Source organism: Ciconia boyciana, chromosome 9, assembly GCF_034638445.1.
Source record: "Ciconia boyciana chromosome 9, ASM3463844v1, whole genome shotgun sequence".
Lineage (NCBI taxonomy): Eukaryota > Metazoa > Chordata > Aves > Ciconiiformes > Ciconiidae > Ciconia > Ciconia boyciana.
In genome coordinates, this window is record NC_132942.1 from 6,795,370 (window position 1) to 6,823,357 (window position 27,988).

Genomic DNA, 27,988 nt, shown 5'->3' on the forward strand with positions numbered 1-27,988 from the left:
GCCGGAACAGCACAAGCTCTCCACTTTCCCCCAGCGCAGGCTGCCGAGGGCATGAATGCAGAGATTCACAATATTCTTTCCTTCCTTCTTGGGATGGAAGCTAATAAAAGATGCACTGTCCATGTGGGCATCAGCCCCTTTGCCTTGCTCTGCCACATGCTTAGATCAAAACATCACTGGGGCTCTCAGCCAGCCCTGATCTGTATTGGGCTGATCTGGCATGATCTGTATTTTGGGGAATGCTCCTACACTAGTCTCTTGCTCTGTCTGGACCTCTCAAGGGTGCATTGCACTGGGTAATGGGGGGAACATGCCTGTATGTGACACCATTTGCAAAAGCAGAGGCCAGCATCTGGTGGCTCCTTGTGGGTGTGCAGTGTCTTTGGGTCTCTGTTAAGCATGCCCAGCTCCAGAGGCATTGCTTATTCCATGGCCTGGCATGGACTCTGGTCACCAATGAGGCTAGGTGGGATGTGGAGGAGAAGGGGGGGCTGCAGAGCTGTGGGTGTGTGAGATCCAGGCTGCTGCAAGGCAGCCTGAGAGTGCAGCTGGCTGCGGGACTCTCACGCTCGGTGGGTGAAGCTTGAAAGGTCTCCAGGGAGTCTCACACGGTGGGTTCTGAGCTCAGCTTTCTGCTGCAGCACTGCTTCAAGCAGGCCCGTACTCCTGGCTCCAGGGCAGCTCAAAGAGCAGCCAGAGGACATTGCTCTCAAGGGAAGACCAGGGTCAAACTGAAGCCACATCCAACACGATGCTCAGCAGGGAATCCCTGGATCCTGGATTTGATTTTGTGTTTGTTTCTGCCCTACCCTGCCCCACCACCCTCTCCTTTGCCTGTTCTCTTGGTGGTCTGCATGTTTTCCCTTCAGCTCCCATTAACACAAGCCAGGTCTTCCCAGGGTGGGCCATGGTCCAGAGAAGAGGTTGGAGAAGCAGCTGGGTGTAATTAGAGATCCAGGAACCAGGAAAGATTTACTTTTCATTCAAATGAAGTAATAGTGTCCCACAGTCAAAACTGTCTCCTCAAGACATTGGACAAACACAGGCTTGAGAGCTCAGAGGGAGAATGGGAACCTCTAAGCCATGCAGGAGATGCTGAGACTTGTCTACCTGCGGATGGTGTGAAGGACACTGCACAATCCCAGAGGAGCACATCTAGGGTAGCAGGATGCAAAGGTGGGGGGCAGCCATGGAGCATGTGGGCAGATGGTGCATGGGTTTTAGTACTGTTTGCAGATGGTCCTGCTGCTCTTCTTCTGGCCAGTTCAGTCCTGCACAGCACCTGCGAGCCAGGGGTAGGGATGTTCCTTATCTCAGCTGTGTCCATGCCTGCATGCTGTATGGATGCTGCCTAGTGAGCCTGAAAGATGAGCCTTGGCACTGCAGCAGGGAACTGGGAGCTTGCTGCCACTTGCAGACACTCTGTTGCTTGTACGATGCTCCCTGCAAGGGCAGGCCGTGCAGAGTCTGCACTGGAAATAAGATTTTTTTTCTACTTCATGTGATTTTCCTTCATACTAAACAATACCTAATAAGTGCACAAGAAAAGGGCAATCTTGTCCTTCCCAGTCCAGGAGGGCTACCCAAAAAGAAAGGCTTTCCGCTTCATGGTGCTAAGCAGGTATGTTCATGCTTGACTGCGAAAGACACTTTTTTTAACCACACCTCTAACTTCAGTATGTCCTTTAGCCTTGGCTCAACCTGCAGGCAATACAGGGCTGTCTCTGCACATCCCAATTACCCATCAGCTCCCCCGCCTTAAGTTGCTGCAAGAACACAGGTCTGTTCCATCACGTGTAGCACTCTCAGGCATCCTGCTCCATGGCAATCACCCAGGGAATTGGCAGCATGGGACCAGTCCCGCAGCAGCCAGCCCTGGATGCCAGGCTATGGCTGCAGCGTTGCCCGATGCAGAATCCTCGGGGCGCCTGCGCAGGGCTCACTGTGGGCACCGGCAGTGCACACCTCTCCCATGCTCTTGAATCCCATGCCCTCCCTGGGCCACTGCTGAGAAAGGGTCTGGCCTGATTATAAACTAATCTGGAATAATCTCACTGAATCTCTCCTCTTCCAAGGTTTCAACAGAGGGTGTCAGCTCCCGCGTCCCTCTGCGGAGGGACCTGCCAAGGCAGAGCACTGGAGTCCCCAGATTCCTCCCTCTCCCTCTATGTCCCCCACAGCAGCTATATGGCTGACCACAGTCCTCCAACACACAGCCTCCTACAACCTAGCACACACCATGGCTCCTCAGGTCACCATATGAACAAGCCCACAACCGCTTAGCTTCTCAGAAGGAGTGAAATCAGTTCAGTATGGCCATCAACAATCTCTCCTCTGTCCCTAGCCCCTGGCTGTGAACTGATTCACAAAGTAAAAGCAATGCCATCTGTTCCAGGAAAAGTTAAATATGTTTGTGACAAGACATGAACACAATGCCAGCCAAGTGTTTGCAGTAATTGCTCCATAGTTATATATAACACTGAGAAACACCCATTTGAGGCCCATGCTGAATTTATACCCCCATTGGGCCCTAGCACTCAAATCCCAAGCATGGATCTGCTTTCAGCTGCTGAAGGGAAACTCCAGCTTTGTCAGGAAAATTGACCTTGGTCAATTCTCCCACTTGTTTTTTTTTTTCTTCTTTCCAAGGTAGGGAGTAGTGCTGAGAACATGTACAGCCAAGTGTCCCAGCACGGGACAAATCAATTCAGGCACATCACCTTCTCAGACCTACAGTCTCCAAAATGACCAGAGATTCTCCAGCTCCTCTCAACAGAATTATTCACCTGGTCTCACCGGGACTTCTCTTCACCCCCATGTGTACAAGGCAGAGCATTAAATCCCAGCTTCTTAGAAAAGCTGGAAGCCTCTCACAGCCACCACTAAGTGCAGCCTTGCCTTCTCCCATGGATATTTCTCAACATGTCCCAAAATGACCTGCCAGATTTAGAAACCGGAACTACAACCCTAGCAGCCCCCGATGAGGTGAGAATAAGCAACATCAGAGAAAGACAAGGAGAGTTAGAAAGGCCAGTTTCCCTAAAGAGCTTACAAGGAAGCTATCAGATCATGCAAATGTTTCTCTATCTTCCTTCTGCCTGCAAGACTACAGCAGAGGTTATCACCATCTCCTCTGAGACATCTTCAGCATCTTTTTCAATTAATTAATTAGATGAATTCACACTTGGTGAATGTGGCAGATTTCTACTCAGCTGTGCTAATTTGCAGGTGTACTGCAGCTGAGGTGTCCCTGGTGGGCTCTCCTTGCCTGGTCCTCCAACACTTACCAGGTAAGAGCAGTCTAGGCAGAGCCATGCGCCTTACCTGCAGGTGATGGTCAGCGTATCCTTGGCGTTGATGGAGTGTTCCTCCTCAGTGATGCTAAGAGTAGGGGGGGTCATAGAATAGCTGCTCACCAGATCTGTGGGGAGAAAGGAGAGAGGGGATGATGCAGACAACTGCTACTCTGGACCCACTGCGGTGAGCAGCAGCTAGCTTGGCATCACGAGCCCAGAGAGGGGCAAAGCCTCTTGAAGGAAACATCTCATAGGAGTCTGCTCTTCAGCAACCACTCTAGGGCTGGGGCCAGAGAGCCCCTGGGCTCAGACAGACAGACTACCACAGATGAGGGCCAGAAAAAGAATGGAAGACCAGAAATCAGGGAATCCAGGTGTGGCCATTCCTCACCAGGTGACTGAGATTGAGCTCACTTGGACTACTGCTCTGAAACGATCTTATCTGATAACTAGAGGGAGTCCGTTGGGAGATTTTTCTATACGCATGTAGTTTGCTGTAATCAGGGGACAAAAATCCATCTGCCCAGATACCACAAACGCAAACCTCTTGTGTTTATTCAGAGATGCTCTCAGGAGGCAGCAGGCATTCACTGAATGCCCTTCTACTGCTGGGCATTCTTGGGTACAGGCAGTCACCTGAACAAGACCAAACCTTTGGGGATTACAGCAGCCCCCTTCTCTGCACCACAGCCAGGCAGACATTCCAGAAGTGAAATTATCCAGGCTCAAGGACGGGCAGTTAAACACATTATCATGCACTTCTTCTCCCAGCTTTTGTCTGGGAGAGTCCCACTTCTCGTGTTCTTGCACCTCCGGCATGCCAGACACGCACCCTAAGTGAGCTCCTCATGGACAAAACATCTCGAAGTACCGGTTACCCTCAGAGACATACCCTCAGAGACATTGTTTTTCATTAGCAGGATGTTGCTGACTGTCATTACTTCGTGATCTTTATCTTAAAACTCCAGCTTCTGGAGACGTGAGATAATTCAAAAGAAAAGTCTCGGTAACTGCAAAAACAAGCAAGCAAACTAACCAGAAATAGAAGGAAAAAAAAAGTTGCAAAATGTGAAGCTGTGACTCAGGTAGATGCTAAATGCTAAGGAAGAAAAGAATGCAAAAACACGTTGCTAGCTTGATTTTCTACAGAAACGTGAGGTTTTTGCAACTGCGTTCTGTGCATGTCTGTCTTCTTCCCTTGTAACATTCAAACCCATGTATCAGAGAGATCTGGCAGAGAGGGAGAGGTCTCGAGGACTGATGTTTCCACGAGTTTCGCAAGCAGCAGGAATGCGGTACGATGCCTCTCCTCCAAAACTGTGGCCTGAGGACTGCGGGCCTTGGAAGCCCCTTGGTAGAGCCACGCCATGAATGTTGGGAAGCTCCTAAACCTGCCCTGGGAGACACCAAATGGCCGCCAGCCCCTCTGACACAAGGCCTCTGAGGCACGGTGTGAGGAGCCAGGCCCGTGGAGAAGCTGGGGTGCCCAGGGTCCACTGCCACCAGGAGAGGCCGCCGAGGGGGATGCGGTGGTAGAGGGACGTGCCGAGCGGCACTGCCGGCACGGCCAGGCCAGGGCTGCCGGCCTTGTTCTCCCCGATTGTTCTCCACTTCCTTCCCGCCTGCGCGCGGCTCCGAGGTGGCCGTCCCCGTGGCTGCCCCCATGGCAACGGTGGGGCACCGGCCATCTCCCCCCGCCATCTCCCGCCTCCTCTTCCCTCGCCCGCGTGAGGCGGCGTCAGCCCAGGGGCCGCCCCGGTCCACCTCCGCCTGCGCGGGGGTCCTGCTCCCCATGGCCCGTCCTACAGACACCCTTCTCTCAATGACAACAACAACAACAGCAGCCATCGTTCGTCATTCAACACGCGGGTCGGGTCGGCGTCACCACGTCCCTGGGACCGGGCGGCGCTCGGCTCCCGTGGAGGACGCCCTGCCTCATGCCTCCAACCTCTCCTTCCCTGAGGGAGGGGACGTCAGATGTCATGGACAAAAATGTGTCCTGGGGCTGTAAAAATAAATGAGCACATTTTTGGTAAAATCCCTTCAAAATGTAACAAAGTTTATTAAAAAAAAAGGGGGGGGGAGGGGGGGACGGAATCTGACCGCTAAGCTGCATTTCCTATTAATGCCAGACACGCTTATCCCAGTGCAAATACCACTCTCCAGATGGCCACAGCCTGCCAGTCCATCATCCCGGCAAGTGGCCGGGGGTGCCCACCGCCCCCATGGTGCTCAGCCCAAAATGTGAAAGATGTGGCTTGACATAGGGCTGGCTGGGGACAGCAGACCCTCTTATCCTGCTGGTGCCCCGGGCAGCGAGCAGAAAGCTAATGCCCAAAACCCTGGCATGGCAATCCCCGGGGCTGGCTGCGACAGGCACCAAAGTGGGTCTCAAAACTGGGGTGGTCCCCCTTGCTTGAACCGCTAAAAAAAGCGGTCCAGGGTGGCAGGAGACTCTTGCCTGTGCTATACACTGCATCTGCCCCACCGCCGGGCTTGGGAGGAGCAGGACGGCTGCAGAAATAACCCCCTGCCTCCCTTCACGTGTCACTTGGTGACCTGTTAGCAAACAACACCGGGGGGTGGAGGGGAAGAAAGAAAAAGTACGATCTGTGCAGGTTGAGGCTGTGGGATTCCTGCAGATGCATCCTGTCCGCGGCCCTCCGCGAGTAAAACAGGAAAAGGAACCACTGCTCCCTCCGAAAGCACCACGGTGCGGGGCTGGGGACACTCCCGCTGCTGGCAGCCACCACCAGGCCAGCCCTCGCGGCTGTCCAGCCTCCTCGCCGGCCCTGGACCGCCGGGAGCTTCAGGGACCCCTGGCATCAGGCACTGGCTCACGCTGGGGACCCACTGCTCACTCTGACACTGGGGCTGGCATCTTGGGATGCTGATGCCCACAGCCACCCATGGCACCCAGGAGAGGCAAAGGGATGCACAGAGCCATTCCCAGCCTGCAAGAGCATCTTCAAAGCCATCAGCTTTCCCCCCAAAATTCTCCATCCCTCTCTGTGCTTGCCAGACGGATCCACCCCCTTGCTACCCTTGCCCTTTCCCTCCCTGGGGGAGCGTGTGCCCTGCTACGGCTCTCCTGTGTCTCACTCTCCCCAGCACTGAACTTGGTGCTGGGTTTGGCCATTAAATCTCTGCTAACCGACATACAGATGGTTTGTGTCTCCGTCAAATCCCAGGGTGCAAGGGAGACGTCTCCAGAGCATGGAGTGTCTCCTCTCCTCCGAGTCCCTCCTTCCCCACCTCCAACCCCAGCGATGCTTTATCTCCTTGTCCCTCTGAGGAGACCCTGCTCTCTAGTGCACACCAAATCACGCCCTTGTGCGGGGAGAGCATTAATGTAATTAAAAAGGCATGTGGCAGCCCCAGCAAGCTTTGTTTTTTCAAGATGGTTTCCAAGCAAGTTGGCAGCGGGATATTAAAATAAACAGAAGGGGATTGATGGGATGCGGGGAGAGGAAGCAGGATCCCACAGCCACTCACACCTTGTCTATTTTTGGAGAAGTGCGTTTCCCAGCGGTTTTCCTAGCCTTGATCTCTCAGCACACGGCTCTGAAAGGGGCCAGGCTGCATCGAGGGCTTTCTCCTTATCGCTGGCAGCTCCTTCATTTTCTCCAGCCCGCTCCACCTCTTTCTGCACCCTGAAATCGCTGCTGCTCTCAGCACAGCAGAGCTGCCTGCTGGGGTCCTGCATCCCAGGGCTCTCCCTACCTGGTGGGGAAGCCACGCTTGCCCTGGAAAGTGCCACCCACCCCAGGGTGTCTCACAGAGACCAGCCTTGTGCCTGACCTTGAGCACGTTGAGGGAAAGCCTTGCCAGGGGCCTGGTTTTCCCTTGTGACTGCTGCAGATGGCTGAATCACTGCAAATCAATGCCTGTGCCAGAGCCAGCACCGCCGCAGCGAGCGATGACTTTGGAAACCCATGCAAAGGCTGCGCGTGGGTGGAGGTGCAGGCATGGCACGGCAGGGTATGGTGACACAGCTCCCGCTCTCCCTCTGCTTCCACTCACAGGAAGCCCTGCACCGGATCCTCCCTCCGAGCCCCCGCACACCACCTCAGCACCTCTCTGCTTCCCCTTCCCTCCCTCTCTGCTGAGTCGGCCCCGCTGACTGATTAACGGGGCGCCTTTCCGGAGAGGGATTTTGTTCACGCTCTGTCCTTCTCGCTGACTTCCTTCCCCAGCGCTGGACTGGATCGCTCTGGCCACAGCCACCACGTGTCCCCAGCTAACCAGCACAGCTCATGCTCCTGCCACCAAACTTCAGGGTTTTGTGACCAGAGCTGCAAAATAACATGCACAGAGCAAAGCTGGTCCAGATGGGGCTGTGTGCTCCTGCTTGTCTCCCTGCACCTCGCATACCCAGCCCAACCCAGCCTGCCCACCCCAGTGCTGTACTGGAAGGGAAGAAAAGAGTGTCCTTTCCCCCAGCAAAGCTACCCTGACCCTGCTACTACCCCCTAAAAGACTTTGCTGTATTCAGGCAAAAATTCCCAGTCAATGAGCATCCCAACAAAGCAAGGCAGAAACTCGAGATCTTTCTACAAACGGGATTTCTGGCAGATTTGTATCAAGCAAGCGAATGCCCAGACCAAGACTCCAGGATGGAGCCCCTGAATTTAACCACATCCTGCACCTGCAATGCAAAGCACCACGGATGAGCCTCTTCAAACTCACTGGGCTCAGGCAGCTGCTCTGGCTTGTCCCTGGCTAGGGCTCAACAGCACTCTGAACACCCTGGGATTGCTCAGTGCCCAGTGCTACCAGATAGCCCGATGTGGCTCCTCTTGCAAAGCGGAGATGCATTTCTCCTGGGTTTTAGCCCTGGCTGCCCTGAGCTGCCCCTGCAGGCTGCAAAGCTGGTGATGGGGCTCTTCCCTTGGCAAGCAGGGCAAGGCACGTACTTAGACATGCAACCACTCACCATACTGTGTGAGTTACTATGTGAGCAAAGACTTGCTCCAGGGCAGCTGGCAATAAAATTCTGATACGTTGCTGGCAATTGGGGAAACAGGGACTGAACAACCCTTTCTGATGCAGAAGAGCAGCAATAGCTGGCACTGGGGCAGAGGGAGGGGAAACCTTGCTCTGCCCTTTCTGCAGTCCTCTCCTTCAGCTTTCCAGGCCAGGCTTGTCCAAATTATCAGCATTTGCTGGTGAAACTGCATGCGCGCCATTTCCCCTTGCTGTGCAGGAACTAACCCCAGCACCGCAGGTGCCATCTTCCCCCTCTGCTCCAGTTACCCCTTCCCCACCTGCCCCGTGCTGGTATAACTGACTGCCCTGGCGCCTGGTGCTGGAGGACCCGCAGCTGCCCACGGGCACACGGGAAGTCCACGTGCTGGAGGCAGAGCTGGGCCAACTTCCCACCTACAAGGCTGAAGTTCCCCCACGGAGCGACTCCTCCTCATGCGCGGGGCAAGCATCCAGCTGTGGGTTGGAGCGGCAAAGCGTGAGCATCATGTCACGCAAGGAGCAGGCAGCTGGCAGAGCAGCAGGGGGAATTTGGACACAGGGCTGTCAGCTCCTCCTGTTCCTCCTCCCGGTGCTCTCCAGCACGGAGGAAGGCTTGTTTTGCAGAGAGGTGAGATATCGTAAGAGGCTGAGAAATGAATGGCAGGCTCCGGCCACACCAGGTGTTTTCTCTCCAGCCTCACAGCGGGCAGGGCGAGCCCCAAACCATGGCGGGAATTCACACCAAAATGGAGCAGGTTCTGCCCAGCAGCCTGTGCCCGGGGGCTGCAAGGGCAGGGTGACAGCCACCCATGCCCACGGTGAGGCTAGGGGAAAAACAGAGAGGTAGCATGCTAACATGCTAAAGGGCTCTGTGGGCAAGATGGGAACAGGCTGAAGTGTAAGCAATGAATAAATTAAAACCAGTAATGATAGAAAACTGGAAATCCCCCCAAAACTATGTATTTGCACAAGAGCAAAAGCAGCAGGTCCCTTATTTTACGGGGTTCATGACTGATGGTTCCTTTTGCTGCAACCCAAGGTTGACCATTGCTTCAGACCTGTCCCAGAAGGGGTTAAACGCAGGGGCTGTGCTCCGCTGTGCAGGATCAGCCCCTCTGCGCCCTGCGTTGTGCTACGGTAGCATCACTGCCCAGCCACACAACTGACCCCCACACACCAAGAGCTCATTCAGGCCTGGGGCAACACCTTTCCCCTGTTCATGGTGGGCAATGCCTGTGGCGAGATAACACTCCTCTGCTCTAGAGATTTTCATCCATGGACCTCAAAGCCCTGAAATGTCACCAAATCAAAGTGTCGTGGATCTGTGTTCTTACTATTTTGTGAGGGTATTCCCAAAGCATCAGATGTTTCTTTGCTCCAGTTGGGGCAGGCTGTCCTCTTTCAGGGGACACAAGGGACTAATAATTATATGAACTCAGTCAATAGTCACAAACACAGATGTGATCATCATTATTGGGTGTCTGATCCCTCCTGTCCAATACCAAAAGCATAATGAGACACTAACTTTGCCCTGAGACACCTGTGGGTAAGTTGGTGTGCGGAGGCAGGATCCCCCCCAAGCAGGGACCAATCTGAGGGCTGAAGAAAGGGCCATCAGAGCTGGTGGAAATGCTTTTTTCTTGGCACCAGCCTCAGAGACACCCCAAGCACCATGGGTCTGCAGCGATCCCAGGTGAGGAGGAAGGACATGTGTCCAAATGGACAGGGCACTTGGGGGATGCAAGAAATCAGGACTTTCCTCCAGCTCCACACCTGTGGCCAGGGGAGACCCCAGCCGAAGCATCCCCCGGCCTGCCAGCCAAGCGGGGAGCGGGATGGGGTGGGCAGAGATGTGAGCAGTGCATCCTGCAACGGCAGCGTGGTCCAGACACAAGCGGAAGAAGCAACAGCCAGACCAGCAGCACCACGAGGCCGGGTGTTCTGCTCTGCTCCCCCAGCCCCTGGCACTCCACGGCAGCACGGCTGCACATCCAGCGCCCGCGGGTCCAGCCAAGCAGCCCCACAGCCTCAGTCCAAAAGGCTGCTCTAGCCTCAATGCATGCACCCCAACAGGTCCGTTTAGCCTCTCAGTGCTCATAAACTTTAATTAACTGCTTCTTTCCTGGCAAGGCACAAAAATCTCATAAGATTTTTGATCACCCACGCTGATGAGGAACAAGGCAAAGAAAGTCAAGAGCTCTCTGGGCTCCTTCAGCTTTTGGACTTCCAAGCTGGCAGCCTCACCAGGGGACAGAAACAGAGGAGCTCGAAAGCAGGAGCCACTTTCAAGAGAGCTGGGCTGTCCTGAGGAGCAAAGTTACCTTTGTAACCTTCAGTCCCCGTCCCTTGGTGCCTCCAGGCAGGGATTTAAATCAGGGTATTTCACAAGCCAGCTGTCCCGAGGCAGCAGAGCAGGGCTACACCCAGTGCCCCACCGCGCTGCCACCTGCTTTTGGGACTCTGCTCTGCACGGGCACAGCCACCCATGCCCTTGGGACCTGCCACCGCGTCATCCCAAAGCATCCCAAAGAGGGGTCAACGAGCGCCTGTCTGGGAGTGTTTATCTGTCTGCCTTTCTCCCTCCGCAGGAAGCACTATCTCACCATCGCCCTGCCTTGCTCCAGCCCGGTTTCCTGCTCCATCCTGCCAGGTTTACCCTGCTTTTTCCTCCTCCCCTCCCCCTGCCCCACGGCTGTCAGGCCATGTTTGCATTTCTGTCTCCTGCTGTCTTTCCTCTCCCTACACTCCCCCCGTGCTCGCTCCCTACTCCATCCTCCCCAAGAGGCTACGTCCTGAGCCAAAGTTAGCCTCTGTCAGGTAGCCACATGTCCGGCCTGGGGCAGTGGGTCAGCCGGGGCCACCCTGCAGATCTCCTCCAGGATCTCTGCCGTCAGCAGCCTCCCCAGGCCCCGGGGGAGCCGGCTGTTTGCTGCTCTCGCTCGGGCGAGGGATGCTCCCGCACATCAGAGAGCTCGCTTCCCCTCGGCAGGCTGCTGGCCCACCCCTTCTGCTGCTGGCCAGGGGCTGGCCAGACGCCGCTTTGTTTGGTCCCCCATTCCCTGAATCGCTCCGGGTTTGTTGGCTGCCTGCTCCTGCCCGGAGAATCCTTTTCCTGCCTTTGAGATAGAGGATGCTCGAGCCATCTGTGTGTTTTATTTCCTTGTAGAAACTAACAAGCCGAGGATTGCTTCCTCTCCCTGACATTTCGGAGGGCAGCTCCGGCTCAGCGGGACGTGCAGGGAGGGGAGGGGGAACCCAGCACCTTCAGACAGGAACAGGACCTATTCTGTCCACAGGATTCACTCCCCAAGGGGCAGAAATCCTCAGACCTGCCAAAATGCCTGTGGCAGCTCCCGCTCTGCCACCACCGCAGCTCTGCAGGAGCCCAAGGCGAGCCGCCCTGCTTAGCATACATAGCCACCCCTCTTCCAGTGGCCCCTATTAACTGCATGGCTAAACCCTTGCAAAACTCAATTAAAATTATCCTCCCACATCTTAAGGACTGTCAGGTTGCTTCTCTTCTTGTTTTAATTTACTTCTCTCAAAATCTTGCCCTGCTCACATTCTCTGCCCCCGCAGGATGTGATTAACGTGGCGTAGAAAGAGCAGAGGGATCAGATGGCTTTAGGGAACCAGTAACAGAAATTAGCACTGTTCATTACGTCTCTAACCTGAAGGGACACAATGGATGGTCCACAGCTCACATGAAATGAGTGTTGGTCCAAATCTGGTACCTGGCAGACAGGCATTGCCAGCACAGACGGATGGCCAGGATGGGCTGGGGACATCCCCCCTGGGCCCTGGGGGTCTGGGATCTCTGGGCAAATGGCTTGGGAAAAGCTTGTACTGCTGCTACCTCCAGTTAACCTATTTGGGACTGCTCAGGAGTTGCCTGACCATTGCAGGATTCAGAGTTTAATTCCACCCCGTGTCTATCCAGGTGTAACCCCAGGGGCTCTACTGGGCTGAAGTACCTCTGGCAGCAATGGGTACAAACCCATGGGACCTAAAGAGACATCTTCGGCCACTGAGAAGAAATTACAGCCTATACAGTGACAAAGGGTAAACGACTAAAGGAAATTATTATCCACTGCTTCTCACGCTGTACCTGATGAAGTTATGAGGCAGACGACAAAGTACCTTTTCATGCTACTTAGCTAAACGGTGGATTTTGCCACTGTGGGATACCCACAGAGATATTCCCAAAGAGAGGGATAAGCTCCCGGAGGCCAAGTCACCACCAGCTCTTACACACAGTGATCCAGGTGAGACATCCAGGTCTAGGAGTCTCTAAACCACCCGCTGCCAAAACAGAGTGGGTGCATCAGGGCAGGATCCCCTTGCCCACGCCAGGACATCGTCCCCTTTCCCAGAGCCCCAGCTGCCCACGCTGAGGCTGGCGACAGCCCGGGCAGAGCCAGGACCAGCTCCAGTGCCTGGGCAGGGGCTTCCACCTGCAGCACCGGGGCTTTGCTGCATGGACACAGAGGAAGGGAAAAGCCTGAGAAGCAGCCGAGAGGAGACCGTCAGTTTGGACACCATTAACTACAGATCCATCATGAGCCGTTCCCAGAGGCTCAGGTGAAGCTCCCGTTGAAGCAAGCCACAGATGTGCCGTTGGGGGAAGATGGAGTTCAAGCTAAGCGAGGCCTTGACATCCGACTCTCGCTGGGAGATGAAGAGGCAGAGGCAGCTGACCGGGAAGTCAGACAGAGCCCGAGGGTCAGCACTGAGCACGGAGAGAAAAGGGCAGCAGCATTTAGAAAGAAAAAAGCAAGTCACAGGTTTGCTTTTTCCTTGACGTGTGTGGGCTTAATTGCTAGCCTTTGAAGTTTAGCTCTTCCCGAGACTGTTGGCTTATGGAAAGGCTGAGCAGGACACTGAAGAAACCCCTGTACCGCACTCAGGGTGGGTTTTCCCTGTGCAAGCAAAGCCTGCAGACCCTGCCTGCCTCCTGCCCAGGCTGCTGCAGCCAGGCTGACTGTGCTGGGCTTTTCCAGGGGTCTGCAAGCCATGCAGCTGGACTGGGGCCACCGTGCCAAGCGGAAGAGACCTGCTCCTCCATCTTCACGTCCCTGGAGTTTGCATCCAGATGTTTGCTACTTAGCTGTGAATTGAAATCAACTCAGAGCCCTCAAACCAAACAGCTGCCCTGGAGCTGGCAGTGCCTGTTCTCCTCTGCAGCACAACCCATCCTCAAGTTGATCTCCAGCTGCTGAGCGCGAGAAAAGCTGATGAACAGGGTAAGTGGGAAAAAACAATTTTGCAATTAGATGATTATCTTGGCCTTGGAAAACCTGGATTCAATTCCCCATCTGCTCCAGGCTCCCTGTGAGCCCATCATGCAGCCTCTTTGTACCTCCATCCCTGCCTGAGCCACAGAGGGTAGGGCAGCAGGAACTGGGCTGCTTTGGCTTGGAAAAAAAGATACGCAAGCAAGAAAGGAGGAATCCTTATTCCTTCTAATGAAAGATAACAGGGAACAAAGAAAATGGATTTATCCCACAGCCAACGTGACACAAAAAAGCTACATTAAATGAGGATGGATCCAGAAAGTAGGAAGCACAAGCACAGTGCAGGAGGAATTTAAACTTCCTGATCATCAAAGCAGGGTTTTCAAGCATCAAAGCAGGGTTCTCAAGCATCAAGTATAATCTAAAAATAATATTAAAAAAAGCAAAGAAGCAAAGGGAATAGTGATCACGGGCATGAGAGAGAGCTGCTGCCTGGGGAGCGGGAGAGCACGGACCCTCCTCCACGGCGCAGCTTCTTGCATGCACACCCGCACGTGCGCACATGCACATCTGCACGACCCCTTCTGCCGCCTCCGACGGGGTGGGCACGAGGGGAAGCAGGAAGATCACAGGCACACGCTCTTCAAAGGAGAATTAGTCATCGGAGGTAGCGGCAGAGGAAGGAAACCTCAGGTACGAGGTCAGATGTGCACAAGCAGAAAGGGCTGCTGGAGGAGCTCTGAGTGCTCGCTGCAGATCTAAGAGCCCTCCTGGAATCCGTGCCAGCAGGACAGGAGGTGCAGTTCCTTGGGGTAAATGCATCTACAGCAAGGTAGGAGATAAGAAATTTCAGCCCTCCTGGAAAACGCTGCACAGCTCGGCTTTCTGACATCCTTGAAAGCAGCCGGAGCTGGCCAAACCTGGAGTCTTCCCTGATGTGGTTAATAAAAATCTTACTCTGCTCTCTGAAGGGTCTCCAAGAGGGATGGGCTCTAGAGAGCGCTGCAAAGCTCTCCCCCCACACAGGGCTTTGCTGGGTTGCTCCTCACCCCCGGGTCAGTGATCCGGTCTGCTCCCTGCTGGGCAAAGAGACTTGAAGACGGAGAGACTCTGGGCGCTGGGAGGAAAGCTGGCCCTGAGGGGCTCCCTGGGGCATCGATGGCAAGTTACAAACACGAATGCTCTCAGCTTCTCTTGGCGCAGAGCTGTGACCGCAAGCCAGGACCCGCTGCAGCAGATGATAATCATCATCTCCAAGAGCCAAAGTGTATTGGGGCATTCACACCACTTGAGATTAGCTGGCTGTTTAACATCTGCACAGATTTCTCTCTCCACCTCCACATAACACCCCTCGCGCAGCTACGAAACTCATTTAATTCCCTTCCAAAAAAGGCTGAGTTGGAAATGTCACTCTTTGTATATCATAGCACAATTCCTATGATGAAACACCCAGCCTAAATGGCAGTATCGGACTCTGGTGCTATTTGAAGGCCAGCAAGCTAAAACACCTTATGCTGCTTTTTAAAAATAGCTTACAAGAGGGTTACCAAGTTTCATAAACACCCAGTTACTCTCTTGTTAATACTCAGAGGTTGACTGTTGTTTTCCCGTTCAAAGGTGCTTCCCTTGCCACGCAGCTCAGCGGGGAGAGCACGCAAGCGGACGCAATGGGAAGGAAGCGTTTACACATGCTAATGACTTCCACTGAAGGAGCACAAGTACTAGCAGGGAAATTGTGCTAAAGAGACAACACGCCACTTCCTTGGCTGTCCCTATTTGGTCACTGCAAGGTACTTGGTGCTCAGAGCCGTGGGTGAGGCTGGCGATGGCCTTCCCAGCCCCACGGGAAAGCCAAGGCGTGAATGAAGGAAGACATGTTGGCTTGGACCGCAAAGGCAGGAGGAGCTGTTTGGCAGTGGGGCCGTTTTGGCACCACACTGGACCAAGGGGCTGAGGACAGACATGGGCCCTTTCCCATTGCCAGCAACGTGAGTCCAGGGACCAGAGCCCTTCCAGGTGCTGTTCAGGCCATTTCACCATACACATCTCCCTTCATGCCAGCAAGGTTTCCTAAGTTCACATGGGGCCCTGTTTATTTTATTTTATTTTTTTTAATCTACTATTGTATTAAGAAGTGTTTTTCTTTTGGCAAAGGTTACTGCGGGGCCAGCGCTGCACAGAGTCTCCTGCTTCCATCACCGCTATAACCTCTGAGCAGGAGCTTAGCTCGGCCAACACCGCTTATCTTCAATGAAGGCAGGCTTGTATTTCCACTGCCATATAAAAGAGAGATCCCGGTGCTCCCCCTCTCCCCAAGTGCATTCTTTGAAATGCCACCCAGGCCTTGTTATTGCTGGGAGGCTGGAGAGCCAGGGATTAACTGCCTCAGGCTGCATTAGGCTTTATTTGTCTAAGCAGCCAAGGGCGAGGAGCCGCCATAAATATTGTGAAATGCTGAGCTTTGTGGAGGGGCAACACTGGGCAACGCAGACACCACGGCAGCAGGCATCGTGTCTTGGCCTGGGCGCAATTCTGGTGTGACCAATGTCGTTGGACAGGTTCCTGTCTTCCTACAACACAGGAGGTTTGGGAGACATCAAAACCCATGCTCAAGTGCTCAAACTGGGGACATCAAACTACCACCCATGCCTTCTGGTTGCTTCCATTAGTCCTCGTAGCACATGAGCAAGCAAGAGCAGTGGATCTACCTGACCAAGTGGCAAAATCCCACCAAAATGCTGGGGGCACATACTGGGGTCTGAGCCTGCCTGCTCAGAACAGGGCTGTACGGGGTACACTGTGGCTCTCCTTCGCTTGCGCACTGGGACGTCAAGGCACAGGGAGGAGATGAAGAACAGGGTTTGCTCTGCTCTCACCCCAGCACCAGCAGTACTGCCAGAGTCAGCACTTACAGACAGCAGCCCAAGACCTGCTGAATCTAATAGTTTGGCAACAACCAACAAACCAAATGAGGAGTCATCAGGCTCAGATGCACGCTACGTTAGCTAAATTGCTTTACAAAGGCATCGCTGGGTAACTCCATTTGCAGGCAAGGTGGTTGCTTCCCCCATGTTTCATCCCAGCACAAGGACGGCGTGCTGCCTGCCCAGCGGCACAGGGATTTTCTTGCTGTGAATGCGTGCATCTCCTGTGGGAGCATCCCGCGCTGCAGCTGGCCACCATGCTTTCAGGGCACGCCGTTAAACGTCTGCCCTTTGCTTCCTGAGGGCCAAGCACTGCAGCGTGGTGAAGGGATGATGGCCACTTAGACCAAATTATGCCTCACTGGGGACTCTGCTCAGGCTGGGACAACCCAACGTGCGAGTGATGGATTTCTGTGGGTGCTGGATGCCGTCACCTCTGCTGGACGTGATTTTGCTTGCTGCCGTCACTCTGAGCTGGCAGTTTCCAAACCTGAGTATAAACCACAATTCATAGCCAACCTTCTTGCCTTAGTAAATATCAAGATTTACTGTCATCCAGGGAAACTACTAACTTGACCCTCACTTTTGACAGTATTTATTTTTTTAGGTCACTGTATCTAACATCCGCCTCAGCAGATGCCAGTATTTCAGAAATGGGGAAAACAAATCACAGAGGGAAAGCTGAGCCTGGAGCCGAACCTCACTGTCAGCACACATGCATGTGTCTGTGCAGACACATACATGCTTCCCCCAGCCAACGTGGGACCTTCCCCACGCAGGGAAACCGATGGAGGGTTTTCCAGGCTCTGCTACACAGCCCTGTGCTTTTTGTAGCTTTTTGGGAGGAACACATGAAACCAGTAAACCTTTTACAGACTTCCCTGCCGCATGAAGAGCCCATGCACCTCTGTAACTCAGAAAGCTGATGGAGGACCCCAAAACCCTCTGTGGGTCTCCTGGGTCTTGTGAACATGCAGACAGACCTTCATGAGCCTGCGGAGCTGCTACCCAACTCGGTGCACCTGGCTGGGCCCCGTGGGGTCTGCCGAGCCCCGTGAAGCCCTGACAGCAGCCGAAATGGTGAACCCGCTACAGGATGGGTGCTTTGCGTGCCCAGAAAGGAAGGGGACGGTGTCCCAGGTGGGAGGCCTGGCTGCCATGGGCGCTGCTCGCTGGCTAGCACTGGCTGCTCAGGAAAGCCATCATGAGCTTGCAAATTCTTAATAAACTTCCCACGTGACACAATTATCCAGGGGCCAGATCCTGAAGCCCTTTCTTCTCTCTTTACTCAGGCCAGTCTCCACTGAAGTCATCGAGGCATTGGCCTAAATACAACTGAAGGACTTCAGGATTTGGCCCAGCAATAAAAACTTCCTTCCTTTGTCTACTGCTCACTCCGCATGATCCCACTACCTCCCAGCCTCCTCCTGGCCACGTCTCCCGAGACTGGGGCCATCAGTTGTTTTGGTTGATGCTGCTCTTTCGTTTTACCCTCTGCCAGACCGTGCCCGTCCCCTCACGCAGCTGCAAGCTGCCACGGTGGAGGGAGCTGGGGTGGCCGGCGAGGAAGAAGGTGGATTGCAGGGTGAACTGCAACCTGGCAGAGGGGCAGTGCTGGTCCTGGGGACACTGCGCAGGCTGGGAGCTGTCTCAGCCATCACCTGGGGACCTTCTCAAAGGCAATTCCTTCAACATGTCTTTGAGAATGGGATGGAGTGCCTCCAAAAAAGGCTTTCTTATCCCCGCCCGACTGTAGAGCAAGTGCCTTAGGCTATACACTAGACTTGTATGTGACAGGGACTGGGTGAGATGACTCCTGCCCAGGAAGGTGTAGCAGGAAGTTAACTCACGGCACTGCAATGGCGACTATGCATCACGCTAGGAAATGACACCATAAGAAACACGTATAATTTTAAACAAATAACTTGCAATATGAATTTTGCTGCTTTTTCTGCCTCAGAATAATCAGGGAGGATGCAAGGCCCTGTTATCCCCCATGGGTACCCCATCCCCAGCACAGCCACTCGAAATGTGCACTAGGGTTTGGGGCAGGAGCTCCTGCTTCCTTCCCATGTCCACCAGCTCTGCACACACCTGTGGCACTGATAAAGCAATATATAAACACAAATACCTTTGCACCAATCTCCCTGCCTGGGCCACTTGGTAACAGAAAGCAAACACAAAAGGAGTTTGAACTTAGCTCAAGTGAGAAGCATTTGGTCCTGAGCTACCAGCATAGCTTGATGACCTAAACCTCAATCCTGCAACTCACGGATGCTCAGGGAGGTGACCTGGTCACATAGCAGATTGCTCAGAGAGCGCAGAAACAACTCCTGCGAGTTCCTGCTGAGGTCTTCAGTCTTGCAGGGAGATTTTTAATATTGCTCAGCTAAAACTGAAACGGTCAGACACACACCTTGGATCACGCAGCTTAACCACCCCAGGAAAGACAAAACTCTCTAAGCAGCAGAGGACCAGCGATCTCAGGGCTGCGAGGCTGCCTTTGCACAGGTCTGTGCGAGCCCCGTGCCGCTCAGCCCAGCTGAGCTGGCTCACCATGCCCTGCATCCCAACGTGGAGCGCAGTGACGCCAGTCTGTGCATTGCACAGAGTAAAACTAAGAGTCCAATGTCCAGTCCAGTGGTAAGGGCTGCCTTGCTTAGGGTTTGCTCTTTAAAAAATACAGTCTCGCTGTACATTCTGCCCTTTTAAAATACATTAATTGCCATGGAAACAATGCTCTTATTGGTATGGGAGCAGCCTGGTGGCCTCCACAGATGCAAGATAAAAATCAATGGATACATGGAAATACAGGCTGTATTTCAGGACCTTTTGTGGTTTTGGGGCTGGTCACCATGGGTACATACGAGGCTCAGACACTAGCAAGATGCTGTCTTCTATGGAGAAAAAGCTGGGAACAATAAAACACGCAGTAACATCTCCTTTGCAGTGTTTATCTGCTCGGTCAGAGCACCCTTGTATGGGAGCCGGTCCTAGTACTGATGTGTGTGCTCAACTCCTGGCGCTGATCATCACCCCCAGCTCCTGCTGAAGCATTCTAGCCCTGGCTGCCCTTCACATCCTCATTGCCAGTGAGTGGAAAGCCTCACCTGGTCTCAGACCTTGCAGGACGGCTTTGGTCCATGCCTCCCCTCTCCCCATCCATGGCCCTTTCCACCAGCTCACATACCTCACCAAAAAGAAGAAAAAAATGCCAATATAATATATGTATGCCATTGCTTCTTGGCCTTGAGAGTCTTTTAAATAGCACTGAGCGGGTTTGTACACAAACCAGCACAAAGGGAAGGGCTGCGAGTGCCCTCCCCTCCCTACCCACAGCCACCCCTGAAAACCTGGTGCAAAGGGCAGCCCCGGCTGCCCGGCTCTCCCCTCCTGGCGAGGAGGAGCGCTGCCCCGTTCCCTGCCGTGCCGCCCATCATAAAGGGGTCCCTGAGCTGTTATCAGGCAGTGACAGTTTCCGCCATCAGATTCCTCCTGTCCGTCAGGAAAGCTAAATAAGGAACGTCGTTCAGGCGGCTGCAGGAAGAGGGGAAATGCAGGGACATCCGGCCCAGCTGCCAATTTTTCCTTTCCCATGAACCACCGCTGACCTCCACCAAGGGAGAACCTGGACACCCAGCCTGGCATCGGCACCGCTTGTCTTTGCTTAACCCTTCCCCAGGGGGCTGCCCCGGCCCCCGGAGCCTGCCCGGGCGGGTGGCCTTGCCATGCCATGCAATCCAGCTGTGGTGGGATGGCACACGGGCGCTGCGTCACCGGCGCTAGCACCGCAGACCGAGGCGGGTGGACTCGGCGCACCGGCTGGCATTCACCCAGCCAACTGGAGCCACGGCCAGGAGAAAACACTTAACCCCTCCGTGCCTGCACGCGGGTGGGTGGCTACACCTTGCATGGCAGCAACAGGTCCCAAAAGCATCACTGAGCCACCCTGACTCGCTTCCCTCTTTGCATGCACTGAAGCCAGGAGCAGGGTCGAGCTTATTCTCTCGCTAAGCCTTCTGCAACCGCACTGGGGTTTTCCAGGCTCTGCTGAGTGTTGTAACCAGCTCCGGACTGGCTGCTGCAGGCAGGTAAAATCTCATCTCCTTTTTTTTTCTCTGCTCGCTCCGGGGCTCTGCTCACCAGTAATGGGGGACAAAGACCAGGAAGGTCTGCAACGCACTCAGGTCTTTCTCATGGCCCTTCCTGGGGATAGCCCTGGGGTCCTTGCTGCCTTTCACTGCACAGAAGCAGGGCAGGGGAACAGCAGCCGCCTGGTTATTACATGCTCAGAGAAGGGGAGACCACAGCACTTGCTCCAAGTATCTCTTGCCTTTCCCCACCACCCCATTCTCTACGTTTCCCCAGGTCGGTGCCTTTTCTTTTCCCCAGGTCGGTGCCTTTTGCCCCCTAAACTGATCCTCCCTCATCAGCAAATGACGTCCATCCCACGGCACCTCCAGGTGTGGCCTGCAAAGCCTGCGCTGGGGATCCTCACCCTGGACGCAGGGGGCAGAAACGCAGCAAGAAAAACAGTTCCCACGTGGGAGAAGTTGTAAGGTGAAATACAAGTCACTGGCTGAAACCTGTTTCTGCTACCTCAGCAGGGAAACGACTCCAGGAGAGACTCCCCACTTAATATTCTCAGCTTATAAAACTTAGTGGGAGTTTCGCCACCGGCTGCCACGGGGCCAGGTTTTCACCCTCCTTCTTGCTGAACTTGCACCTAGAGATGGAGCGATTTGCCCACGGCTGCTCAACAAAATGAGCGGTCATGCTGGGCTCAAGGGCTCGTGCCTCCTTGCCGACTTGACCACAGGCCATCTCCACTTCCACTATTTTGCATTAACAATAAGGTACCGCAGATGGGTAATAATACTGTGTGCCGAAAACATCAGAATTATGTTGACCAGAGAGAAAAAGCCCCCCTGGGACCCGGCTAACCCTCCCTTTTAACAACATGAAACAAGAAACAAAGGTCTGGGATAGCCAGAGGCAATAAAAACCCTGGAATTAATTTAACCAGTCACTAGATGCCAGTGCAGCTGCAGCAGTATTTCTTCTCCTAATGAAGGACAAAGGACAATTCCAGCTCTGGCCCAGGGCAAGGCTCAGCGCTGGCCTCCCCAGCAGACACTGGCATGCACCAGGCGGTCGCAGTCCCCTCCATGGCACCCAGCTGGCATGGGACCCTCTGGGGGCTGCGTGCCCGGCTCCCTGCTGCCCCTGGCCCAGGTGGAGATTTGCAGGAGCTGCCTGGGGCAGGTCAAGGTGAAATGTAGTGCTGGGCACCTCTGGCTCACAGTCCGGGGTGGGAAAGGGGGCTTTCAGCTTTAATTAACCACCTGTGGAGTTCTTCTTTGCAAACCCACGTATTTTTCCATGCACGACTGCCTTTGGGCCCAGGCAAACGTCTAACACCCACAAGGCCCCATGGCGATGAGCTCCGCCTCTGCACGGTGGTGTACAACAAGCCACCAGCCCCCTGCCACGCTCTTCATCCTCCCACCACGGGAACCTGCCAGGAACTGCCTTCTCCAGGCGAGCCATGATTTTGCAGCCCTCCGTTGCAATGCCCTGGCCCGTCTCTCCCAGTGGAAGAGCCCTGCGACGTATAGTCATTCCTCAGACAGAAACCACCATGACCGCTGCTCCTCCGTTCTGGCTCCCCACTCTCCACGGGCAGTGCAGCCTGCGGGGTCCAGCCATCGTAGGCTTTCTGCTTCTCCCCACACCTGCAGGATCCCCCGGGACCCCCATCACCCCAGGCTTATTGCAGCTTTCCCCCGCCACTGGCTTTAAACACACAGCCCCCCCCAACTGGGGGTGAGGGAGGCCCCCACCTTGCCCCCAATGCTTGGGGCTGTTTCGGTCCAGCAGGCTGCATGCAAAGATGCCACGTTCATTTGGAAAAACCTCTGCTGCGCCAGCTTGAGTGGTTGGGGAGAAGGTGGGTGAGATGAGTGCTGTCTCCAGGGCTCACATTGCTCCCCAAAGCTGCCAAGAGCTGGGCAGACCTGGGGACCCATCAAGAGCCCCCTCCTGCTCAGCAGCCACTCTGCAAAGGAACCTCCCGAGCACTTCGGATGCCCCATATGTCATTGGAGAAACTGCTGCCTGGCCACAGCCCTCTCCTGCTGCCGTTCCCGTGGGATCCCGCTCTCTCCTTCCCTCCCCAGGAACTGCCCTGGGATGCCGGGAACAGCCTGTTCCCTCCTGGCCGGCCGGGAGCACCTGCCCTTCCCACGCCTGCGCTGGAAAACACTGCACCAACGCGGGGCCAAGAGACACCCCGGGGACAGTGATCCCATGTGGAACGCGCCCAGAGGAGACAGGCAGCGGAGGGGGGTGGGACACGCCAGAGGAAGCCCCCTCCCGCCCCGCCTGCACTGCCGGGGACATTGTGCTGCCAGGGGAGTGTCCCCCCAACCAGACGTCAAATTGAGCTCAGCAACACACGCTCTCGTGGCTGTTTGTACAGGCAGCGAGCCGTGGGCTCGCGTGCCCAAGCCGAGTCCCAGAGCAGTAGTTGCAGCCCATTCATCCAAAATAGTCGCTAAGCAGACGGCGGGTCACAAGGGCCGTGGCTGCCCCCTCCCCGGCAGCCCCCGGGGACCCCAGGCTGCATCCCTCCCATCACCCACCTCCTCCTTGGAGGCCCTGGCTCTGCTTCATCGCTAACGAGCGACTGGGTTAAGCCAGAGCGGGGTTTGTTGTGCACTCGCAGGCTTTTGCATGAAAGGGTGTTGCTGAAATGGCCCATGTTTATTACTTGCAATAAAGCAACTGCTTCAAATCCCAGCTGCGAAGGCAAATGTTGCTGCTGGCACGGTCAGTGCGGGGCTGTCCGAGCACCCGGCCGGGGAGGTCTGCGCGATCTTAGAGGAGGGCAGGCAGCAGCAGCCAAGGCAATCGGCTCAGGTCCTACACAAGCACAGGCCCTTCCCTCATGCAAAGGGCGTATGCTCTTGAAAACGGCAAGCCAGAGTCCCCAACAGGATTATTTGGCTGTGGGGTGGTCAGCGCTGCTCTTTGCCCAGAGCATTGTGGCTCGGGGAGCACACACTCTCATCACCATTCACAAAGGGTTACCCTGAGATGCCCTGGGATGCTGGGGCTGAACCTCCGCCCGCTCCCCCCATCACACTACCTGCAAGGGGAAGCACCCCGACTCCATTCCATCCTGGGAGCACTGCAGAGCTGGAATGTATGGAGAGCCCGTGTGCTCTTATACACTGCTCCCCCTGCTAGTGCTGGCCTGTTTAACCAGGTACTGGGGTGCAGGAACAAGCGGGATGCAGGACCCAGAGCCAGAACAGACCTTTCATGATCCCGAGATGAATATTTCACCCTTCCCAGGTGGAACAGTCTCACATTCCCATCCCTGCTTCCAAGGGGAGCAAATACTTGCACCCAGTTGGGATTATGGTTAATGAGGAATTTGTGGGTCCTTTACACGCTGACAAATTGGTCTCAGGTATAACTGAAGAAGAGGCAGCAAATCCCCAGGGTATGGTCCACGACTTGAGCTCCGCATCACCCTTCATCGCTGCACTGATCAGGCAGCGCTGGAGAGCTTCAAAGCTCTGCGCAGCCCTGTGCTGACGAGGCCCGCACATCATGCGGCCGCGCTGGCCAGAGCCTCCCAGGCACCGCTCCCCGCACCTCCGGGAGATGAAAGAACCTGAGAACAACTACAGGATGCTTTACAAATTGCTGACGAGAGAGCTCTGAACAGCTGCAGCTCCTGCCACGATGCCACCAGCAGCAGGTACCTTTCTGCCCTGCCTCTTGGAGCAACCCCTGAGCTCTGGCAGCCTGGCAAGTCCTTCAGCCCTGTGGCACCAGAGCCGTCAGCAGCATTTTGGGCAGAGCAGGTTCACAGTGCCACTGCTGGCGATGCTGTCTGCACCTCTGCACGGCCACGGCCAGACCTGCAGCCCTCCCGTGAGCTCACTTCAACAATGGCAGCAAACGCCACCAGTGATAGTGAGTCACTGAGCTGAGACTACAGAAAATTCTATTTATGCTCCCAAAATTCATCTCCCCACGTTGCAAGCTTCCAGCGTTACTAACTTTCTGTCGGTCTTGCTCTGATCCAGGCTGTAAATGCTTTACCCGCACAAGCAGGAGCTTCCCTGGGGGAAGCTGGTGGGGCTGGTGCCCCGTCCCTGCTGCCCTGGCAGTGCCCACCCAGCTCTGCTCTGCCCCATGGTCTCTGCTCTCTGGAAGGGCGTTGCAGCCCCATCTCTGCTGTGGTTCCACATCCACCTGACCCAAGCTCTGGCCAGGGGGTTCAACTCGCTGCCCAACAGCCTTTTGCCCTAGAAGTGCTATGGGAAGGAAAAACATTTCACCGGGATCTGCTTTGGGTGACTTCCCAGGCAGACCAGAGCTGCCAGCGACCGGCTGGGAGAGCAGGCTGGACGGCATCGCATGGACCACCGCCTCCTCGCGCCTTCCTCCCCAACATGCTGCCTGGCGCTCACAAATTAATGACTCTGTGCATGAGAAAATAAACAAACAGAGCAGGGAGCCGGCCTCCAGGCTGCCCTCCCGGCCGGGCGCTTCCCCACGCAGAGAAATCCCTCCTGCAAGAGCCCGATGCGGTTTCTCCCCACTTGCAGCAAGCGAACCCGCGGCACGGGCACGGCGTGGGCTCACCCACGGCTTCACCCTCGCGGCCCCGGACCCCGCAGGGACGGCAGCGGGGTCCTCCCGTCCCGTCCTGTAGCTGCCGTCGGGGGCACCCGGTCGGGCACCGGCTGCCGTCGGGGGTGACCCGGTCGGGGACACCCGGTCGGACACCGCGGCTCGTCCCTCTGTCGGGGACGGGGGACCCCGGGGCGGGCTGTGTCGGGGCTGGGGAACCCCAAGGCGGGCTGTGTCGGTCCCCGTCGGGGACGGGGGACCCCGGGACGGGCTGTGTCGGGGCTGGGGGACCCCGGGGCAGGGAGCGCCGGTCCCCGTCGGTGATGGGGGACGCCGCGGCAGGCAGCGCGGGTCCCTGCGGCGTCCGGGGACATGCGGGCGGCAGCGTCGGGTCGGGTCGGGTCGGGTCCCGTCCCGTCCCGCCGGGGCAGCCCCCCTCCCCCTGCGCCCGCAGGTGCGGGGCGGGCGGCCGAGCGGGCAGCCCGCAGCCCCGGCCGGGCAGGGCCGGGCTGGGCCGGGCAGGGCAGGGCAGAGCAGCCCGCAGCGCTCACCTGCCTCCGAGACAATGCCGAGCCAGAGCCAGAGGGGCAGCGTGCAAACTCTCTTCATCTCCGGGGCTGCGGGCGGGTCCGTGCGGGGCGGCGCGGAGCGATGCGGTGCGGAGCGCCCCGCGCCCGAGCTCTGCTCCCGCCGCGCCCCAGCTGCGGCGACGCGCGGCGGCGGGCGGAGAGCACCGGGGCCGCTTCCTTTTCCTCCGCCCGCCCGGGCCGCCCGCCGCTCTCCGCCGAGCCCGCGGGGCGCCGGGCGGGCGGCGGGGCGGGGCGGGGCGGGGCGGGCGGCGCGGGGGGGGGCCACACCTGCGGCTGCGGGCACCGGCGGGGTCTGCACCCCCCGCGCCGGCGTGGGTGCGTGTCCGTCCCGCACCTGTGCGCCTGGGCGTCCCGCACCTGTGTGCATGGGCGTCCCGCACCCGTGTGCGTGGGTGTGCATCCCCCTGCAGCTGGGTGCGAGCGTGTCCCACGCCTGTGTGCATGAGTGCACATCACCCCTGCCCCACGTACGCAGGAGCACCCCCGCACCCGTGTGCATATGCGTGCGAACGCAGGCCCTGCACGCCTGTGTGCACCCCTGTACGTCTCGCCTGCATCCCTGTGCACGCGCATCACCCCGCGCCTGTGTGCGAATGCCCACACGGCTCCTTCTTTCTTGCGTGCGCCTGGGTGCACGTCCCGACCTCTCGGACCAGAGGGAATGCGCACAAATACCCCCTCACCCCAGCGTGCACACACCTCACCTGAACATACGCGTCTCACATCTGCCTGCACACACACCTTCATGCCGGCGCGCACCCCCCCAGAGCCCATACCTCCCACCTGCATGCACACACTCAGGCACACAGTCCTGCGCACACCCCCTGAACCCCCACTCCTTCCGCACCCCCCAGGGGCACACAAAGATGCACACGCACTTTCTCACACCTGTGTGCATACACTTGCAGCCCTACTCATTTGGGGGAGCACTAGGGGCCCTCACTCATGCCATCCATCCATGCACACTGCCAGCAACATGAGGCAGCCCCGTTGCCCCCCAGCACCTTCTCGTATGGCACACGCACCCCTCTCTGGCAGGTCTACACCGAAACCCATGCACAAGACCGTGACATTGGCAGCAGGATGGTGATGGTGCCACTCCACACGTGCCAGCGGCACTGCCCCCACACCACTGCCACTGCCAGTGACAGTGACAGCGACAGCGGCTCCGGCTCGGTGCGAACCGACTGTGAACATGCTGCAGATGGAGGCGATGGCAGAGCTTTGGGAGTGCAGTGGCACGGCGGGCACAGCCCCAGCCGGCTGCCTGTGCACCAAGCGAGTGCTGAATGGATAAATGAGCACAGCCCCACGCTACGCCCAGGGGGGTTATTAATTATACAGGCTTGCAAGCAGCGAAGAAAGAGCCTGAATGAGAACCATGCGCTCATGGCTTCAAAAAGACATGAAAACTTGTGCGCTCAACTGCTCTAGTTGCCAAACCCATGGAAGAAGTCACCCTGTGCCTCTCCCGGCGCTGTCAGAGGGACTCCAAGACACAAAAGTTATTTCACCCGACTCCCCCCGGCCCAGTTAGTGAGTTTTTAACCCTGAGACTGCTGGCTGCATTGCTTTTCAGCACACTCATCTTAGACCACCTCCCTCCTCCATCGCGAAGGAGCGGAAAGCGGCGGTGTCCCTCTGTCCCTGGTGGGTGCCGAAATCCCTGCAAGTTTCCGCAGAGAGATTTTTAAAACTTGCCATGACGACGGGGTGATGAGGCAGAGGTGGGGACCACACAGAGGGGCAGCAAGCTCACTGCTGCAGGGAGAAGAGCTGAGATTGTGGGATCAGACCCCTCCCTGGTGCCGGGAGCCGTGATCAGCGATGGGGCAGCCATGGGGCTCCCTGCCACGGCAGCGTACCCACGCTGGGGACCACTGTGAGCATCAGAGGTCATCATGCACCTGAGAGATGAGCAGCGAGGTGGTGAGGTGTGGACAGTGATGGAGGGATGAATCACATCGCACCGCTGAGATGCTGGAGAAAATGCAAGGCTGCCTGGAGAGGCTGAGTGCAAGAAGAGCAGAGGGTCTGACTGGGATGTGTGGGGGGATCCTCTGGCACCCCAAAAATCAAGGGCTTTTGGCATCCTCCATCCATTGCAGTCCAAATGTGGCACCGTGCGGGCGGTGGCGGCCGGGACCGGCCTGTCCATGCTGCCATCTAATGGCGGGACACCGGGGAGGGCTCGCCCTGCCACGACGGGGAATTTTCCATCACAAACACAGGGTGACTGTGGGACCGATGGGACCTTTCCATTGTTGCCGCCCTGGGAAACAAAAGGATCTTATTTTAAAATCTTGCCCCTCTTCCGGCACGTG

General features: G+C 56.3%; 1 protein-coding gene across 1 annotated transcript in view; it reads right to left on the bottom strand.

Annotated features, from left to right (window-relative positions):
- Positions 1 to 25,683, bottom strand: part of FLT4 (fms related receptor tyrosine kinase 4) — a 57,062-nt gene extending 31,379 nt beyond the window's left edge. The window contains exons 1-2 of the mRNA XM_072872435.1: positions 25,626 to 25,683; positions 3,325 to 3,421 (exon numbers count right to left, since the gene is read on the bottom strand). Of these exons, the coding sequence (XP_072728536.1) occupies positions 3,325 to 3,421; positions 25,626 to 25,683 (155 nt within the window). The remainder of the gene's footprint in view (positions 1 to 3,324; positions 3,422 to 25,625) is intronic.
- Between the last annotated feature and the right edge of the window lie 2,305 nt (positions 25,684 to 27,988).